This window comes from Vipera berus, assembly GCF_964194415.1.
Source record: "Vipera berus genome assembly, chromosome: 2".
In the NCBI taxonomy this organism is placed as follows: domain Eukaryota; kingdom Metazoa; phylum Chordata; class Lepidosauria; order Squamata; family Viperidae; genus Vipera; species Vipera berus.
This window is the reverse complement of record NC_138203.1, coordinates 198750868-198771110: the sequence shown is the minus strand read 5'-3', so window position 1 is coordinate 198771110 and position 20243 is coordinate 198750868. Positions and strand designations below refer to the sequence as shown.

Sequence of the window (20243 nt, the reverse complement as noted above, 5' to 3'; positions counted from 1 at the left end):
GAAAATCTGAGAAAACCTAACGGCTGATCTTCACAACTTTCTAACCTTGGTGGATATATTACTGTATTTCCCTGAAAATAAACCCTAGCTTGATTTTTAGGGGTGGGCCTAATATAAGCCCTACTCCAAAAATAACCCCTAGTTTTGGGGCAAGGTACATGCCTAAAAATCAGGCTAGGAGTATGGAGCTGCCCCATGTGCCCTACACCTGTTTACTGTTGCAGCCAAGCCTCCCATCAATCGACACCTGCCTCATCTTGCCAGCCCACTTCTTCTGCGGCACCCCCTCCATCTTCATTTCACTATCAGAAGCCTTTCTGGAAGGCCTCTGATGGCAAAATGCAGGCTGGAGCTCCATTCTCAGCTGCAGAGGCATTTCCTTCAGCCGCAGAAGAAGTGGGCCAGCAGCAGGGCTGTCGGTGCTGCTGCTGTTAGGTGAGACCATGGAAAAGACATGCCCTGCAAATAAGACCTGGTCCCTCTTTTGGAGACTGGGTCTTACTTTTGGGGAAACATGGTAGATTTAATTTGATTTACTTGATATGTTTACTTGACATGGAATCATCAGCTTAGAAATCTGCAGTGAATGGATTCAGATATAATCGTAATTTGAATTGATACAGTAAGATCTGCACCCAATCTAAGCAGAAATAACCTTAACCTAGTCCAAACATATCAAACACAAGGCTCTGTGTGGCTTGCATCATAAAGAACAAAAATAGGTTACACTTTTTCCTGTACTCTGTGGTAGCAATACATGTATTGAAACCGTCAGCAGAGTCCAAAGAAATTTAAATGTTGAAGAAAGTGTGAAAAGTTGTATTTTGAAGACCTACTAGATTATAATATAAGCAGCCACTGACTTGATGGCAACACAATTTTTCAATAATTTCCTGTAGTTTCCTGTATATAGGAGATAACTTTGTTACAATACAAATAATTAGCAGGAATCAATAGAACCAGGTGAGCTTGCAAATTATATTCCACATAATAAAGCGTGCGTAATAAAAGTATAAAGTTTATATAATAAACTTTTCTTCTTGAATGCGATTTACTTGTAAGCAATTATCAGAAGAAGAGCTATCAGTAGAAAAATGTGGCTTTCTATTTTATTTAATCTAAAAGTTTAAGTAGGAAATCTCAATTTACAAAATGAAAATCACCTCAATATTTAAAGAGATTTTTTTCCAAGACAGTTAACTAAAGAGGGAAGAGCTGTTATGGATGAATTAACATAAATTCATAATATAAGCTATTTGATACATTGTGAATAGTACCTGTCTTTGTTTGCAGCTTATACTTATACACATACTAACTGCCAAGAACAAAACAAAGAGCTTTCTATTATGCACAGAGTATCTTTTAATGAATTGTGGAAAATCCAGTCATTACCAATATAGCAATAGCATTAGCACTTCGACTTATACACTGCTTCACAGTTCTTTTTTTTACAGCCCTCTCTAAGCGGTTAGTCAGCATATTGAGCCCAACAATTTGGGTCCTCATTTTTACTGACCTGGGAAGGCTGAGTCAACCCTGAGCCAGTAGACTTGAACTGCTGACAGCCAGCAGAAGTAGCCTGCAAACCACTGCGCCACCACAGCTCATATGTGTACATATGTATGTAATCTTAGAAAATTCAGCCAATATACTGACTGCACTGACCCAGAAGGAAAAAGAACCCGATCTACTGACATTCTTTCCAACATACAGGTAATCCTCGACTTACAGCCATTCATTTAATGACCATTTGAAGTTCCAACAGCACTGAAAAAAGGGACTTATGGCATTTTTCATACTTGCAACTGTTGTGGCATTCCCATGGTCACATGGTCAAACTTCAGATGCTTGGCATCTGGTTCATAGTCACAAAGGTCATGGTGCCCCAGAGTCATGTGACCATCTTTTGCGACCTTCTAATAAGCAACGTCAATGGAGAAGCCAGATTCACTTACTAAGAATTGCTGCGATTCATTTAACAACTGTGGCAAGGAAGATCCCCAAATGAAGCAAAATTATCTCTTAGCAACAGAAATGCTGGGCTCCATTGTGGCAAGTTGAGAACTACCTGTTAAGCAGGAACTTCATTAATTCAATGCAAATGGATAGGCGTAATATGGTTGTTGTTTATATACTTTTCAGGAACTGATCAAAATAGATCTGTACCCTTTTCCAATCTGTTTGCAAATCTGATTCTCAAGATCTTTTTAGATTATTTATGTGATTTAATCTTAGGTTAATCTTAGGGCAACTAAACCTAAACAAACATTTATTGAGATTTCTTTAGTTGAAAATCAATTTGTATACACCATTCTTCAGAAATTCAAGGAAGAATGCACATTATTTGTTTTGAGATAAAATGAAATTTTCAAAATCTATTTTCTTCAGTGTCTTTCTTAACTCTAGTTTCTTTTTAATAAAGAAAATTAAACATATCTTCATATATAATCTTTTATTAAAACAATTGTAAATTTTATGTACAACAAAGTATGTACAAAGAAAAAGAATGTACAAGAATTTAAGCTGCAGCCTAGCAGTTTGCCAAATCCTTTTTTCTTTCATGTTGTGGTGTAGTTGATAGAACCCTCTTAATGCATTTTTTACACTTTTCACAATACTTATTTAGCTGACTTCTTGAAAAGCACAGTGCAAATAATCCATACATTCACCTATCAACTTCAAAGCATTATTTTTCACTGGGAAAAAAGTGTAATGTAGCTATTGTTTAAGATAAATCTATGGTAACCAATGATGTTATAAATAAAATTTTGATGAACAAACAACTATCTAGTTTTCACAGTTTAACATGTTAAGTAAGATAGGGTTCCAGAATAAAGGCCAGCATAAATTTGAAGTTGAATCCTTCCCTCCTTCACCCCTGGGGCATCACTAGTCTTCCAGAGGGTAATTTTAAGCTTATACTCTGGATGAGCTTAAAATATGTATGAATTTACCAACAGTGAAAAGCCATCTGCTTTTACTTTCTCCATGTTTAAAATTATTTATACTCTAATCCTAACAGATGAACAGAGTAAAAGAAGCAGCAAACAAGCCTTAATTGGCTTATAAGGTAGTTAAGCACAAAAAGTAGAGTTTTATCACAAAGATATTCCTACACACAAACTGTACATAAATCTCTGGGACTTTTCCACTCTAAACTTCGAGTCAAGTCCACAAATAGCATTCAAAACAAAGTAGTACAATGATGAAAAGGTTTAAAATCCACAGGATAAAGGGGGCACAAAGTGTCGAATATCCAACAAAGTGTATTCTGCGCTGGATTTTGACTCTTGTGGAATTACTTCTGCAGAAACAAAAGGAGAAATAAACGTTTAGAATATGGCTTCACTAGAAAATGTAGTAGAGAATCCATCACAAGTTCAATGAAACTGCAAGAATCATACATAGGTGTAATGATCTTCCTTCATCCAACAGAGCTCTCATTAGATTAGAAAGAGATGCAGAGGTCTAAAACTATAATAAGTATGGGTAGAAGATATTAGCCTATATAATCATAATTCTGATCAGCACTACTTCCATGAAATGCAATGCATGTAGCTCCCAGAACCCCTTCTTATGATCAGGAAATAGGACAATAAACAATGCATGATTCTATAATGCTGGCCTAAAGAGATTAGTGAGTAGAACAATCAGAGTAAAGGGCCTATAGATAGTCCTCAAATTACAACCGTTCATTTAATGTCCAAAGTTACAACGGCAATGAAAAAAGTGAGTTATGACCAGTTCTCACATCTGTGACCACTGCAGCATTCCCCACAATCATGTGATCATGCATTTATAATGGTTGCAGCCGTCCTGGGGTCCTGAATTGTCATTTGCAAGCAAAATCATTGAGGGGGGGATAGCCAGATTTGGCTAATGATTGCATGGTTCATGTAACAAATGTAGTGATTCATCTAACATAGGTAAGAAGGTCATTAAATGGGACATGGCTGACTTACAACTGCCTTGCTTATCAGCAGAAATTTTGGGTTCAGTTGTGGTCGTAAGCGGAAGACTATGTGTGACAATGGAGGAATGCTCTAATGAGATAAAGAGAAGAAATAAAACGTTTAGAATATGGCTTCACTAGAAAATGTAGTAGAGAATCCATCACAAGTTCAATGAAACTGCAGGAATCATACATAGGTGTAATGATCTTCCTTCATCCAACAGAGCTCTCGTTAGATTAGAAAGAGATGCAGAGGTCTAAAACTATAATAAGTATGGGTAGAAGATATTAGCCTATATAATCATAATTCTGATCAGCACTACTTCCATGAAATGCAATGCATGTAGCTCCCAGAACCCCTTCTTATGATCAGGAAATAGGACAATAAACATGCATGATTCTATAATGCTGGGCTAAAGAGATTAGTGAGTAGAACAATCAGAGTAAAGGGCCTATAAAGATAGTCCTCAAATTACAACCGTTCATTTAATGACCAAAGTTACAACGGCAATGAAAAAAGTGAGTTATGACCAGTTCTCACATCTGTGACCACTGCAGCATTCCCCACAATCATGTGAGCATGCATTTATAATGGTTGCAGCCGTCCTGGGGTCCTGAATTGTCATTTGCAAGCAAAATCATTTGAGGGGGGGGATAGCCAGATTTGGCTAATGATTGCATGGTTCATGTAACAAATGTAGTGATTCATCTAACATAGGTAATAAGGTCATTAAATGGGGCATGGCTGACTTACAACTGCCTTGCTTATCAGCAGAAATTTTGGGCTCAGTTGTGGTCGTAAGTGGAAGACTATGTGTGACAATGGAGGAATGCTCTAATGAGATAGAGAGAGACAGGCACATTTCTATAAATTGAAGATAAGAGGTGAAATGTTTATACCTAGCTTTGGTATGTCAAAGCCGTTATCTTGCTCTTGCAAAGTCAAGTCAAGGGACAGATTCTGCATTGCAGCTTCACTTAAGTTGAACACTCTTCCTTCATTTAACAGGAAACCTCTTCCACCAACGCTGCTTTGCTGCCAGTCAGAGCTGCTAAAGAGCTGCCAGAGAGGAAAAATAGGAGATCAATAATCTGAACGGTTTTCTAGTTCAATTCAAAAACACTGTTAATTCCTTTCTAAGAGGCAGGTTACAAAACAAAGACTGCAGCTGCATTCTTACGTTACGTGGATTCTTATGATTTAATGCGTTTCAGAAGCAAAGAAAGACACCCTAAAGCAGACATGTCAAACCCGCGATGTCAAACTCGCGATGTCATGTGACATCACACAATGTATCGGGACAATTTTGCCATTGTTGGCAATGGGGTGGGTGCAGCTTCCGCATGACGTGTCTGGCCCGCAGGCTGGCAGTTTGACACCCCTGCCCTAAAGTATCCTTTCTTAACCAAGACAAATGGGAACTCTTGTACGCATTGCATGCCCACCCACCCCTTTGAATACTGCCCCTTGGACTTTATGTACTGTCCGAATGCCAAAATTATTAGAAAGAGAAGAGAGTCTTACATCATACAGTGGAATATCCTCATCTTCATCAGTTATTGTGAGGTTATAAAAAGCCATCAGGGAAAAGGAAGGGGAGAGAAAAGAAACATAACCAATGAATCTCAGAATTGAATTTACTAAATGTTTGTTTCCATTTTTCTATCATCAACAATAACACATTTCTAGTCAGTGAGAAAATTAAAATAAAGCATTTGGTAATTTATTTATTATCCTCATGCAAGTAACGTCTCTATCTTCAGCTCATACTGGCTTAATATATAGAATTCTTTTACTGCAAAAGGCAGATTGATATAATAATAATAATAATAATAATAATAATAATAATAATAATAATAATAATAATAATAATAATAATAATAATAATAATAATAATAATAATAATAATAATAATAATAATAATTTATTATATACCGCCCTTCTCCCGAAGGACTCAGGGCGGTGAACAGGGCAGATATATAAAAGATACAAAAATACAAAAGTTAAAAGAAAATTAAACATATGCCCGACTAAAAACAGTAAATACAGATATTAAAAATGACCATAAAAACCCAACCCATCCCCCATCAGGCCAGGCCGGCTTGTTCAAATAAGAGTGTCTTCAAATAAGAGTGTCTTCAGATCAGTCGGGCGCCATCCGGAGCTCAACCGGCAACCGATTCCATAGCTCCGGGGCGCCCACAGAGAAGGACCTCCCGCTGGGGGCCACCAATCGACATTCTCTGATCGGTGGCACCCTGATTAAGTATTTATAATTAAGTATTTATAAGCCCTATATTTCAACAGGAGATATTTAGGTATATATTTCCATTCTCTTAATAAAATTAATGAGATTTACATGGGCTTAACTTTCACTGGGTTAGGCCAGTAGTAAACTAAATTTAAAAAAAAACAAACTTTTATATCATTGCATCACCCCCGTGAAACCTATTTCTAACCAAGAAAGCATCAGATAAGACTACACAGAAATCTTTGACTTTTTAAAAAGAAAGTAGAGTAGACAGATAATCTAAACAACCTTCCTTAATCTGAATTTCAGTTTCAAGGATATGAAAACTGTATTATCTAAGACAGGCATGTCAACTAGTGACGTATCGCGACTTTCTCCCCATTGCCGGCAATGGGGTGGGTGTAGTTTCGGCATGACGCATCCAGCCCATGGGCCGGAGTTTGACATACCTGATCTAAGGCATTATGGGAGTAACTCCAACCCATGTGGGGAGCTAACCTAAACCCTGCCTTTCTCTTAGTTTTGTTCCTCAATCCAATTATGATCAATCAGCTATCCACTGGTTCCAAACAATTAAATACTAACCTTCAGAAGAAGAATAGCAAGGTGAAACCTGAAGTCTGTATATGTTATTTGTGCTGTCAGCAGCCTGAATATCAGGGTAATTCCTCCAGACATCATTGTTTAAGATGGCATCATTGTTTAATTCACAGTTAAGACCTACAAAAAGTCCATTGAAAGTATGAGATTTATAATACAAGAGGTTTTTTTTTCTCCCTAAGATTGTCCTACAATCTAAAGAAGCCATTTTGTTTCACACAAACAAAATGATTGACAGCCCCTCCCCCACGATGAACAAAACATGAGATGCTATGCCCAGACAAATAACTGGTATTGCAGGTCACAACTTCACATAAAAGCTAACTCAACAACCTCTGAAAACCTAATAAACCCCATTTCGGCCAGTCACATAAATTCCAACCTTTTCATTTTCTTTAGTTTTAAGAAGTTCTCCAGTTGTCAGTGCAGAATAAAACAAACAAATAAAGAAAAATGTCTTAATTCTGAAACATCCCTGAGAAGCCTAGCTTTTCTTTTTACTCAAGCAAGCTGAAAAATGGACTGAAGCAGGCCCGGCTTTTCCTTGCGAGACCCACACAGTTGATTAATATTGTTTCTTACCAAATGTGCTCCCCACTTCCATGTCCTCTGTTGCACTGCTGGGAAGCGCATAGCCACTGTGGTCATCAGGCAACTGAATGCTGTTTGTTGCTTCGACCGTCTCTTCTTCCTTAATATCGTCCGCTGACTGCAAAAGATAAAAGCACCTCAATTATGGCAAAATGTCAACGTTGTCTTTTAAGTTTAAAGCACCTAGAACCGGTTCCATGGAGGGAGGTTTTTCCACAGACCAGAGGGGGTGTGAAAAAAGTGATCAAGAATCTGTCATCTGAGTCTCTTCTCTATGGGTAGTCCTTGACTTATGACCACAATTTAGCCCAAAATTTCCGTTGCTGAGCAAGACAGTTGTGAAATGACTTTTGCCCCATTCTACGACCTTTCTTGCCACAGTTGTTCACTGCAGTTGTTAAAGTTAGTAAGTTAGTAAGACTGTTGTTAAGTGAATCTGATTTCCCCACTGACTTTGCTTTTCAGGTCTCAAAAGGTGATCGTATGATCCCAAACTGTACATGCCAAGCTGCCAGTCTGTAATTTGATCACATGAACACAGAGCTTCTGCAATCATTTTAAGGTGTGAAAAATAGTCTAAAATCACTTTTTTCCCGCCCCATTGGAACTTCAAAAGGTCACTAAATGAATGGTTGTAAATCGAGAACTACATGTATTTCCTTCAACCGGAATGATTTCTGCCAGCAGCCATCTTCTTGTATCTTCCACAACATATTGTCAGTAGGAAGGTTTTCATTGGATGCAGAGACACAGAAAGTACCCTCTGTATGAAACCTGGACAGCGACATCTTCAGGGAAAGAGCAGGGTTCAAAGCTACAAGATGGCAGGCACAATTTCTATCACAGTTGGCCCAGTCACCTTGCAGGTTTTGACTTCTGCCCTGCAAATACCCATGAATCTGTGCCCTTTTAATAATTCACATGTATGTTTTACTTAAGCTATTGAAAATACATATGTTGTATGGATGCTTTTACATATTTTATTGTTTTTATGATACATTTTATGATACTTATAGTTCTAGATATTATTGTTGTGAGGCCAATTGCCTAAAGTTTTATTTTTGGATGGGCAGCCATATAAATCTTTTAAACACACACACACATACCTTTCTTGGGCTCTTGCTTTTTGGAGACTTTGACTTTTTTTCTGTTTGAAAAAAGAAAACAAAAACACAGGCTTAGAATAAACACATTTTAAAAGAGAGTGGGTGACAGACAATACAATTGCCACACAATTCGGGTGTTATCCATCTTAGCCTGCAATAGTGTAATTTTCTTGGTCGCAAAGCCATAGCCATTCTTGGAAATTTTTTCTATGGATTTCGGTAGAAATTCACACTTAGAAAGATAGCCATAGACTGGCTATGAAACAGTCTATGGCTGTCATGTAAATGATTCTATGTAGCTCTTGCTGCCAAGAATGTATTTCTAGTGAATTGATAGTTAACTTTGAGAATCTAAAGGTCTAACAGGAAGCTTTTCTTTCCTTAAGAGAGACAATTTATCTAATTCCACATCCTTTCCCCTATCTAAGCAAGAAAATGGATAGAAAAAAATCCAAAAGCAGGACTTGAGGAAAATTACTTATTCATCCCATAAATCTCCTAATGACTCATTTCCCCAGTGACTGGTATTGACAGCTGTCAATAATCAAGAAAGCAAAATGTAGCTATCCTCTATAAATCTACAATTTACAAATAAGCAGAACTAGTTCACCATCCCTCACTCAAGTTGATCCAGACAAAGTAACTTCAACTTCTAAGGGAAGCAATTAAATTGCTATTTTGCAAATGCAGATGATGTATGACAAATTTTATATTGCTAGTATTGGAAATAAGACACATCCTTCGTACGTTTTGAGCAATACCTTTTTTCTCTAATTTTACTGAGGGTTTCAGCATCTTATAGACTCTAATAGCGCCCGGTCCTCTGCTAATGCTTTGATCCTTCACTTCTTGAATGTCAGGCAAGGAATTCATGGCACAACGGAAATTTGCCTTCCATGTTTTTGGATCAGGGTCTACATCACCATCTTTGTATCTCCCTGTAAAAAGACAAGATGCTGTAAATAAATCTAGGCCTGAAAAGAAAAAAAAAGTAAAGGCCGCATCCAGCTAATGGGATCCTAAATCTCATTACAGTAAGATACTCTTGAGAGGAACCCACTAAAATTTCTGTCTGCTTGACAATGATTTTTTCAGTCTATACCAGGAGTAGGCAACCTTGGCTCTTTTACGACTCTGGACTTCAACTCCTAGTTTTATGTTACTGGAAAATGTTTTATGGTCCTCAACTAGATATTTTACTGGTTGTTGTGGTTAAATACATAAATTTAGAAAAATCAAACTCCTTCAACATAACAAGAGCCAATTTGGTAACCAAAAATCAAGGGGGGGGGGAGAAGAAAAATACAGAAAGGTTCAGTTGTACTATCACCATCACCTTTCTATAACAACATACATTATGGGAGATTCAATAACACTTCACAATGAACAACTGACTGTTCATTGTAAAGAGTGGTTTTGTCAACATGCCAATGTAGTATTTAGTAGCAAAACCAAAAATCTACTCCATACTACAGTACTGTACATACATACGTACATACAGAGAATGACCAGCCCATCATTATCTCCCAAGGTGATAAAATCTGAAAAAAGATTCCTATTTTTCACATGTCAGCCATTCATGCAGACTGGTGACCAAAGGTCTTGGGAAGCTTATAACTCTGACATGGAAATACTATACAAGAGCACAATCTCATGGGCCTCTGTGTGCTTCCAATAGGTGCCTATTCATTAGTCAGCAGCTGAACATATTATCAACAGTCTTTTGGCGGTGTGTGTGTGTGTGTGTGTGTGTCTTTCCAGTTGCTGTGACTAGTAAATGCTGGAGTTACACTTGCTTCAAAAACTATTTAGAGAAAGTGTTTTGGAATGTCTAGGAGCAAGACCTGTTGAAAGAGGCTAATTCTTTTGTCAGACTTCCGTGCAAGTCTAAAAAATGTTGCATGTTTTAAGAAGGTACTGAGCTTGTCGGGGCATTCTGAAACACGAACACCCTATTAGTATACTGACCACAGACACTCAAGGAAGGAACTAAAAACTCTTTGCCTAAAGAGGGAGGGCAAGGAAAAGGGGATCCCTTTGGCTAGCGTTAATATGATTCCTTCCCCAAATATGGTAACCATATGAGTCTCTAGGTCTAGAAAATCTCTAGAAATGTTTTGCTATCACCAGAACAAAATAGCACATACCAGTATGAACGGCCCAGTTTTTGAAGAGGCAGGCATCTTTTTCCAGTTCCCACCCATGCTTAGCGGCATGTTTCCAAGGGATCTGGAACTTTTTCTCTTTCTGCAATTGAAAAAAATACAATCCTGAATAAGCATCACTGAATTGCACAGAGAAAGCAAAAATCAAGATAACAGTAGAAAGCTGAAAATGAAAAACAAACAAACATGAAAATGAAAAACAATCCCTGACCTGTGAAATTTCTGATATTTTGTGTAGCATTTGTCTTGTCTATTGTATACAGCCTCAAATTTAATAGCGTAGCATTTCATATCCAGGTGTTGTATAAAACAAAATAAACGAAAGACATATTGATTTCTTTCCCTAGATTTTACTAGAACAAATGTAAATATTTTGGGCATAGCATTAACCACAGAGAAATGGTCCTGTTAGCTGTGCCTGAACCTCTTGCATATCTATTAGTTATCTCGGTTGTAGAGTTCAGATTGATGTTAAAATTAATTTTAAACATAACATCAATATTAATTCAATTTGCATTCTCAATTTCTTTTCAATATTTTTGCTCCTTTGATATGGCATTTGTCATCTTTTTCTATGATAGTTATTCTTAAGCAACAACACGTTTCATTACTTTTCTTACTATAATGTTTCATTTTCTATAATAACCTTGAAGCAAGAAAAGTACTCAAAGCTAGCTTTTGAAAGACAGTACATGAATAAAATTTTCTATACCTTATCGAGCCAATAAAGCCCAGGAATTTTATTTGAATTAATCTGCAGTTCCAGCCAAGGTCTCATGCGCATCCTTGTTTGTGGCATTTTGGCTCTAAAAACAAAAAACAAAACAAAACAGGAATTATAAGCACAAGACAAAATCTCTAACTTGTAGGAATATCATGACCAGTAGCTCATATTGGAATGGACAACTTCAAAATTGTTTATTGGAATCTATTTTTAGGGTGCAATAATTGCACAGAATCAGATCATCAAATACCCTGATCAGACCTCATTATGTACCTAGGAAGAATGCAGGCACCCAGTTCCCTCCAGGAAGTTGCCCAGTCATCCAGCGAGCCTCCCCAGGTCTAATCCAACTCCTTAGGTGCTGTCCTGGTTTTTGGAGGGAGGGGCTGCAGGGTGGTTGCACTGTCTGCATGTAGGTGTCCACAGGACTTTGCTACTTTTCTCAGAATGACAACAATGTACCTGAAGTTCCACTTTTTTCCCCCATGATGCTCATCTATAAAAGAGGTATGGATGGCTTGGATCACCACACACCTCACCTCAGTGGTGCTTTCATGCAGTGGTGGGATTCAAATATGTGAACAACCAGTTCTCTGTGTGGATGCCACCTCCAGAAGTCCATTCTGGGCCTGGCCAACAAAAAGTTGCCCTCCTGCCTTCCAATGCAGCTGGACTCATTACCTCCTAAATATTCTGTATGGACAACTCTTTTTAGGTTTAATGATATTTCTAGCTAGTGAACTTTACCTGAATGCCTTTACACATGGTAGTAAGGGTCAGAGCTGAAAAATGGCCCTTAGTCTTAGGAGAAATTTTATAAAACAGCATGAGATCCTGCACTAGGAATGTTGTCAAGGCTTGATGATTTCCTGTTTGCAAGATTTGGATTGGGGCCAGGTAGTTTCAGACTGTATAAACTCATTCAGGGGAAAACACAATTAGTTCAACTTTAATAAAAAAGGATCTCATCTTTATTGTTTAAATGAGCATTTATGAAGAAGAAAAAGAGGTCAAGAGTATCTACCGCTTTCTAGAGGTTTTCAATCAGCCTTTTGAATCTTCTATGTTCCAACTAATAGTAAGGATAGAGCATGGGCTTACAAATGTCCCTACTCCAAGCCAATTCAAGCTTGTAATTCAGCTCTGGCTGGTGTCCAGTTCCTTGTTGCAAAGCATATTCCTCCGTGTAACACTGATCTCCCAAGGCTCTTGTGCAAATGGTTATTTCCAAAGGGTGAAGAGCAAAGGCATTCTGCACTTTCCTGCACTTGTTGCAGAAGCAAAACTATATGCTCCATGCATTTGCTCTAGGAAGTTTAAGGTGACACCTGCAAATCATGTATTTACTTCCATGGAAAAACGTCTGTGCTGAATTCAATTGGGGGGGCGGGTTATCAGTAAAGACGGAATGCATTTGAAGCATGATCTTGGTCTGTTCCTCGCCAGGTGTGTTATGATTCTGCTGTTCCACACTACAGTTTGTCTCATGTGTTGTATTCATCCCTGCAAGGGATTCAAGAATACAACCTAATGGCTATCTCTACCCCTTTATCTAGTCTTTTCCAAAATCCTTCCCAAGATTCCGATTTGTTTTATAATTCATTTTTCTGTTGCAACTTCTGGACCACACTCAAGAGAATACAGAGTTAACAATTGGCCTGCCTCTCTTCACCCCCACCCCACCCCCCCTTCTCTCTCTTCTCTCTCCAACCTCTACTTCCTGGTCCAAACAACAAAAGCAGCAACACCACCCATTTACTGTAAATCCTGGGTCACAAAATACTTTCTGGCAAAACTCGGGATAGAAAAAAGGGTGGACCAAGCCACGAACTTTTTGCAACTTTGCCAATGAAACTTACTACTGTTGCAATTTAAAAACAAAACACGACACACTCGCCTCTCTCACTTCGCCAAGTGTTAGTTCCCCCTTCGCGAGTAACCGGAGCGCGGACTGCACCTTGCGCTAATCCTACTGAAGCCGCTGCGCGGGCGCGCTTCTGCAAACACCGGCAGGGGCCGTCGCTCGCTTCACCTGACTCCTCGGTTACAAGTGAAGTGGTAGGGATACATTTGATTTGTTTATGGCCCGCCTTTAATATTTTTTTATAAAGAACTCAAGGCGACGAATACTCCTTCCTTCTTCCGTTTTCTCCAGAACAACCACCCTGTGAGGTAGGTCGGGCTGAGACAGACTTGACTGGCTCAAACGTCACCCAGCCAACTTTCTTGCCTACGGCGGGGCTAGAAGTCACCGCACCCACCCACTCACCCCGTTGTACCTTGAGAAACATTTCCATCCTTTTAAGGCGCTTTATAACCAGGTACTCTCTCGGCCCCGGAGTAGGTCACAACTGGCCAGGAAGTTTTTAAAGAAATTCTTAACTGCAAACGGCGAACCGCTTCGGATGTCTCCCAACTACCTTTCTCCCCGTCTAAAAGGTTGACTCAGCCTTCCATCCTTCCGAGGTAGGTAAAATGAGGACCCAGATTGTTGGGGGCAATTAAGCTGACTTTGTAATAATGCCGCTTGGGGTGTGTGTGAAAGCCCTAACAAGCAGGCATATACATAGAATGAAGGCTACTGCTAAGCTTGTAAGCCGCCCTGAGTCTTCGGAGAAGGGCGGGATATAAATGGAATAAAAATAAAAATAAAATAAAATAAAAATAAAAAGGGCTAATGCGGAAAGCGGACTTGCACTTCATCGCAGCGCTACAAGAATTAAATCAAGCAAATAAACCCCGGCGAAGCTACTCGAACCTCCGATCCTAGCCTCGGCGCGCTTCAGAGCGCTTCTGCCACCCCACCGCCTCAATTCCTGCGAGACCACGCAACTGCTTCGGTGGATGAAAAAGTTGTTCAGGTGAGGGTGGCAAAGGTGTGACTTGGCACAGAACTGCCCCGTGCCTGCCTCGATTTAGGCGCGGATGCCGCCAGCAGCCGACCACTCGAACCCACCTCGCAGAACTTGATGTAGGATCACACCCTTCGGCAGCACCCGAGCGACCGACAGCGTCTTCCCGTGCAGGATCCAGCTCTGCTCCGTCCGAGAGACTCCCCGCTTCTGCAGGCGACTGTCCAGGAGGCGCCTGTATTATTCTACAGGTCACCGGGAATCCCCCCCTTTAGGCACACAAGCGGGGCCGGCTTAGCCAATCAGCGCTCCGGAAGCCTTGAGCCGCGGCCAATCCGCGCCTCGAGGCAGGCGGCTGTTTAGCGGAGCCTGATTTCTGAGAAATCAGGCTATTGAAAACCAGCGGCGGGAGGGGAAGTCCGACTTCTCTTCCCCGCCCCTTGCTCAAACTTTGGCGGCGTGTGGGTTACATTGCGCGAAGGCGAAGAGGAAGAAAACGCAAGGTTCTTATTTTGGGAACGCGAAAAGCCGGAGCACGTGGATGGTTCCCAGGGCTCCGCAAATCTTTTCCTGCCAGCCCGACGCCCACGCCCACGCCACCAGCCTAACGGCAAACCCCGGCCTGTTGGAATGGCCTGAAATCCAGCCCGTCTTGAAAACGAGGGGGTTGAATGGTGCTCGAATGAGAGTGACCTCCTTGAACTGTGAACGTTAGTTATTTTCGAGCTGTGGGTCTGAGCCCACCCACCCCCTCCAGGATCGTGAGCGGTTGGAGTGGATCACAGTTGTGCTTTCATTAAAAAAACGGCAAGGCGCACCTAATGTTTGGAACACGCCAGTTTTCGGGGTCAAAGTCCACCAAGTGTCTTGAGATAGCCTATAATTTATAGCTTCGAAACTATGGAAACAAAACGGCACATTTGCTTACCCCCCAATTTTCAACTAAACGAAGTTACTCACTTTATTTGAGGAGGACCTCATAAATTAATTTAACATTTACAATGGGGCTCCAGTATAATAGCCCAGTGCTACAGCTATGTGAGCCTGGGATGCAGCTGAAACTTCTGAGGCTGTCTGAAGAATGCTCCATGCTTCCATCCCAAAACCAGCCCCCTCCAGATGTGCCAGACTACAAAACCCATAATCTCTACTCAGGCTCTCATGTGCTGCACCCCAAGCAGAAAAGCACCAGTTTGGGGGGAAATTGCCGTTCCAGTGTGTAGAAGAACATGCATGGGTTCTCGTCTCAATATGCTTTCTTGGGAAAAGGTTGCCATATACAGAAAACAGAGAAGCCCTTCCCCAAATATAATAACGCTTTTCCTAAACATGGACAAAGTTCCCTTTAGGGTCATGTCAGCTTGGCTCAGAAGTCGATTGCCATTGTTGGAAGCAGCCTTTCCCATTTGCTGGTTGCCTTTAAGCAGAGGCTGGAATACTCTCTAAAGCCGCTGACACTTTTATCTGGATTCCTGCAGAAATCAAGGATTGGACTCAACCTAAAGAACCTCTTTCAACTCTTTAACGTTTTATGAAATAAGTTTTCTCCAAGGGCATGGCACTTGCTTAGCTTTGGCTCAGGGGTGCTGTTCGTAGAGCATTGTATGGAGGCTCAGTAGGGTTCAGTGGAATGGGGAGGATATGGGCTATAAGCAGGCAGCCTTGGCAAGGAGGAAAAGGAAAAACACAAGGTTAAAAAAACTGGGGAGTAAAAATATAGTTAGCACAGTGGGAGGAGGGAGAACCAGGCTAGGAGGATCCAGTTCTCCAATCAAAACCTGCAGGATCCAGTCAGTCCATAGATTTTCCCTAACAACTTCTAAGAAGGAATCTTACAGAGAATGCCACCACACACACACACACACACACACACACACACACACTTCCTAATCCAGTGTTCCTTCTGATGAAGACTTTATGGTTCAGTCCAAGCTGGGAATAAATAACATGGCGGCTGCTTTAGAAAGAAGGTTGCAGTTTATTGAAGAGGAGAGCCAGACAGGAAGATGGCTCTGGAAGAAAAGAGAGCCCGCATGTAGTAGGGAGTGGATTTTATACCCTCTTGGGCTTTTGTTTGGAGTTGTTTCCTGTTCCTGTTTGAGGCTTTGTATTTCCTGTGTCATGTACTTTGACCTGAATCTGAGTGTGCCCCTTTGGCATCTGTGGGTTAATCATATTATGCCCTCTCTTAGAGCTTGGGTGGGGTATGTAGATTTTAGGTGTCTTTGTCTTCCTAAGATTCTAGCTGGAGGGCTACAACCTTCCTGAATGGATTATTTACATCTGCATTTCTACAGAGCTGGTTTCTGCTTGGGGAAGGGAGACTTGGGTCTATTAAGAAAAACTGGGCATGCTTTTCTGCCTCTTTAAGATACTTTGAAGAAATATAATATTCTGCCCTTTTAATGTTTCCTTCTCTGGTGTGTGTGTGGGCCTGACTTCCCACACTTCCAAACTTCTGGGACTCTGTTGGGATCCTGACCATCTCAGTGTGCTCAGAGGATGGCAAGTTGGAACAGGCATATGTATCTGACCATCCAGCACTCCATTATCCTTTCCCCAGGATTCCCTAAATATGAACTTGGAGTGAATTCAGATGATATCGGGAAAGCTGGTTGATCCCATCTCCATTTCATGTTGGAGTCATAAATATAACAAGCAAAATATCGTAAGAAATGCGGGGTATTATCTTGAAGTTTCAAGGTTAGGGAATGGTGGCAAAATATATCTAGCCCACAGGTAGGCAACCTCGGCTCTTTTATGACTCATGGACTTCAACTCCCAAAGATACTGGACTATGGACTACACGTTACTCACATTATACATTACTCTCATAGTGGGTTCCCATTCCAGGAAATCACTTGACTGTCATGATAGAAAACATAGGTGCAAGCAAATGATTTAGTACAATCTATCCTTGTTACTGTCTAATTGATGCAATTATTATGGCATCCTTTCATCATTAATACACACCTGTCAAGCAACGCTGGGAATATGAATTTATAACTTCCTGGATTCCTGGTGTGCATGTAATCTGACTGAAGAGAAAGTACAAATTTAAAGCAAGTGTAATAAAATATTACACCTTCAGACCTTACCTAGAAGCAGTAAGTAAGACCTTATTTTAATAATTCTGCAGTTTGATTATTTTAGCCATGTTTTTTAAAATTCATTTGCAGCCAAAGATCTACTGCCTAAACTCAGAAGATTCATCTAGGGGCAAGATGAACTGTGTTGTTCTCCCACACTTGTTCTTTTCTAATTAGGCCGGTTTATCACAATTAAATAAATACCTTCTCTTTTTTCACTTTCTTGTAGAGTAGGGATGGGGAGAATTAGGAACACATCCTGTCTTTCTTTCATTCCTCAGCTGCTGTCTGAACCCTTGTAAATGTATGTCTCAAGTAGGTATTGTTCCTTCATATGATTTGGTATTAAATTCAGGCAGCCTACCGACAATTTGCAGGGCCTTAAGCCTTGGCTATCTGCCCTGGCTTATAGCTAGGCCAGGGGTGTTAAACTCAATTTCATTGAGGGCCGCATCAGCATTGCAGTTGCCCTCAGCGGGCCGGGTGGGTGTGGCCAGGGTGGGCATGGCCTACTGGGTGGGCGTGGCTAGAGTGCATATGGCCTACTGGGTGGGCATGGCCAGCTCTACATCGTTCGCATCAAGGGTGCCTATGGGGGCCTGGGCAGAAGTGGGACAGATCTGAGGGTCTCTGGCAGAAGGAGGGTCTCTGGGCCAGGGCCAAGGCAGTGGGGGCCATTCCCTCACTGTTTCCAGGATGGCTTCATGGGCCGCATGAAACCACTTCGTGGGCCGGATCCGGCCCCCGGGCCTTGTGTTTGACACGTCTGAGCTAGGCTGATCCAAGAGTCTTCTAAGTAGTGTATGCATATTTTATTGCTACTGGCTTTTTTAATCTTTTTGTCCCCTTGTGTTTTATGGTTTTATTATTATTTCCTTCTGTGTTTTTTACTTGTGAACCAGTGGCTAGGAGTATCAGAAAGAAAAGAAAAGAAAGGAAAAGAAAAGAAAAGAAAAAAAGAAAAGAAAAGAAAAAAGAAAAGAAAAGAAAAAGAAAAAGAAAAGGCTTGTCCAGAAGAAGGACTAAAACCTATATTGGATTATCAAATTTCTCAGCTGCCCTATGTATTTAATTTTTCTTTTTTGTACTGTTCCTGTAAATTGTTTTTTAGTTGATTTCATGATTGTTCACCACCCAGAACCACTTGTTTGAGATGGGCAGCCATACAAGTCGAAGAAATAAATAAAAATAAATGGCACAAACCACAGCACTATCAACATGACTGCCGAGGTGCGCTGAAAAGGAGGTCAAAAAGTATTAGTTTCATCAAGTCAGCTCTGTTAGGGTTGCATATTGCCTGATTAACTGTAACCTGACATTTCACTTGTGGCCGATAGGAAGGAAGTTAGTCTCGTTCTTGCTTGGCTTTATTTGCATTTTTTCTTTTGAAGCATCGTAGCCTTCCTTAGAAGCACAATGGATTGGTGGCTTTGCACTCGACAGAAGATAGCATATAGAAGCTGGCTCTTTTTCGTGGCTGTTGAGAAATAGGTTTCTGTGCATCACAGTTTATTTCCTTATTTGCAGGACTTATATCATTCAATAACTCTAGGAAGCTCACAACAAGGGAGGGCCTTCTCAGGATACCGCCGGTTAAGGATTGCCAGCGGGTTATTCCCAGGAGAAGAGCGTTCTCTGTGGGCACGCCAGCCCTATGGAACCAACTCCCCATGGAACTTAGGACTGCCCCCGACCTTCGTTCATTTCGCCGGGACCTGAAAACTTGGCTCTTCGAGCTGTCTGGCCCAGGCTGAGGGGTTTTAATTTTATTGGGTTTTAGTTTAAATTGGGGACTTGATCTAATTAATTCTAATCTGATTTTAACTTTTGTATGTTTGTTTTTAACTCTCCCTGTAAACCGCCCTGAGTCCTATGGGAATAGGGCGGTATATAAATTTAATTTAATTAAATAAATAAATAAATCCCTAAAAAATTGAATAAAAACAAAAGTATCCTTCTCCCCGGACAGGTACTATGTTACAATGGTGTGAATACTGTTATTGTTATTATCATCATTACTGTAAAGGTATGTTTGCTTTATTTACTTGTCTATTATCATCACTAATCATTTCTGTTGTGACAGCAGCTGAACTCAGTTCAAAGAAGACTTCGCCCTTGTTTCAGATTATTCCTATACCTGGATTAGAAAGCACTACCACAAAGTTGACTTAAAAGGGCAGGTGAGTTGTAAAGAGGTTCTGCATCAAAAGTGTATATACACTGTGCACACTTCTATAGAGCCATATTTACAGTGCTGCCTGCCATTCATTTCATAAGTGGAGGCAGAAATGCAAAGCCATATTTTTCCTTCACAGGAAAAAATTATTAGATTTTTATCCCGCATTGATTACTTTATAAGTAAGTCAAGGCAGCAAATACGCTTAATCAGTACTTTTTTTCTTAAAAAAAAGTGCTGGAACTCTCATCTTAATCTTTTATTTATATAATTGTATTTATATATTTATTTATATAATTAAAAAATTATATATTCAATTCTTAACATAAATTTAATTTATTGTATTTAAGGCAAATGTTCATAGTAAATTCCAAAGTTTTGTCCAATTCTCATCCGGCAAATCTTTGAGATTTGAACCAGGTTTAATTCATAATTGCCTTTAGTTTTTTCATCTGTTTTTGGCTTAGATGAAGTAATGCATCTTTCAGGCATTCACCAAATAAACTAGAATTTGTTGTGAGCATCTCCTTAAATACAAACAGCTCATAAGCCGGACCTACCTATATTAGCAACCACAGAATACAGGGTATAACATATAGCGATCTTATGCAAACATATGCTAAATATCTATTACAACATTAACAAACCTTCCACCCTTTAACTCCCTTATAACAAAACTAAAGTAATTATAATAACACTTCTATAATTGTAAAAATTATTCATATGCTATTTGAAA

General features: G+C 40.0%; 1 protein-coding gene across 3 annotated transcripts; it reads right to left on the bottom strand.

Annotated features, from left to right (window-relative positions):
- Window positions 1-2443: 2443 nt before the first annotated feature.
- On the bottom strand, window positions 2444-14502 carry IRF1 (interferon regulatory factor 1). Of its 3 annotated transcripts, XM_081316745.1 has the most exons (11): window positions 14347-14502; window positions 11379-11472; window positions 10649-10748; window positions 9263-9439; window positions 8502-8542; window positions 7387-7513; window positions 6790-6924; window positions 5478-5500; window positions 4853-5012; window positions 3963-4043; window positions 2444-3304 (listed from the first exon to the last, which is right to left on the bottom strand). In XM_081316745.1, coding segments are annotated over exons 2-11 (933 nt in total). In that variant the 5' UTR covers window positions 11466-11472; window positions 14347-14502; the 3' UTR covers window positions 2444-3302. The 3 variants fall into 3 exon arrangements, with proteins under 3 accessions (XP_081172871.1, XP_081172870.1, XP_081172872.1); XM_081316744.1 differs by lacking the exon at window positions 3963-4043; XM_081316746.1 differs by lacking the exons at window positions 2444-3304; window positions 3963-4043 and adding an exon at window positions 4069-4787 and having other exon boundaries at window positions 14347-14478.
- Between the last annotated feature and the right edge of the window lie 5741 nt (window positions 14503-20243).

Excerpts from the sequence above, each read along its gene's own strand:
- IRF1 (XM_081316746.1), bottom strand. The coding sequence starts at position 11,465 with ATGCCACAAACAAGGATGCGCATGAGACCTTGGCTGGAACTGCAGATT. Across the intron at positions 10,749-11,378 it reads GGCTTTATTGGCTCGATAAG|AAAGAGAAAAAGTTCCAGAT; the intron begins GTATAGAAAATT and ends TTTCAATTGCAG. Across the intron at positions 7,514-8,501 it reads AAAGCAAGAGCCCAAGAAAG|TCAGCGGACGATATTAAGGA; the intron begins GTATGTGTGTGT and ends TATCTTTTGCAG.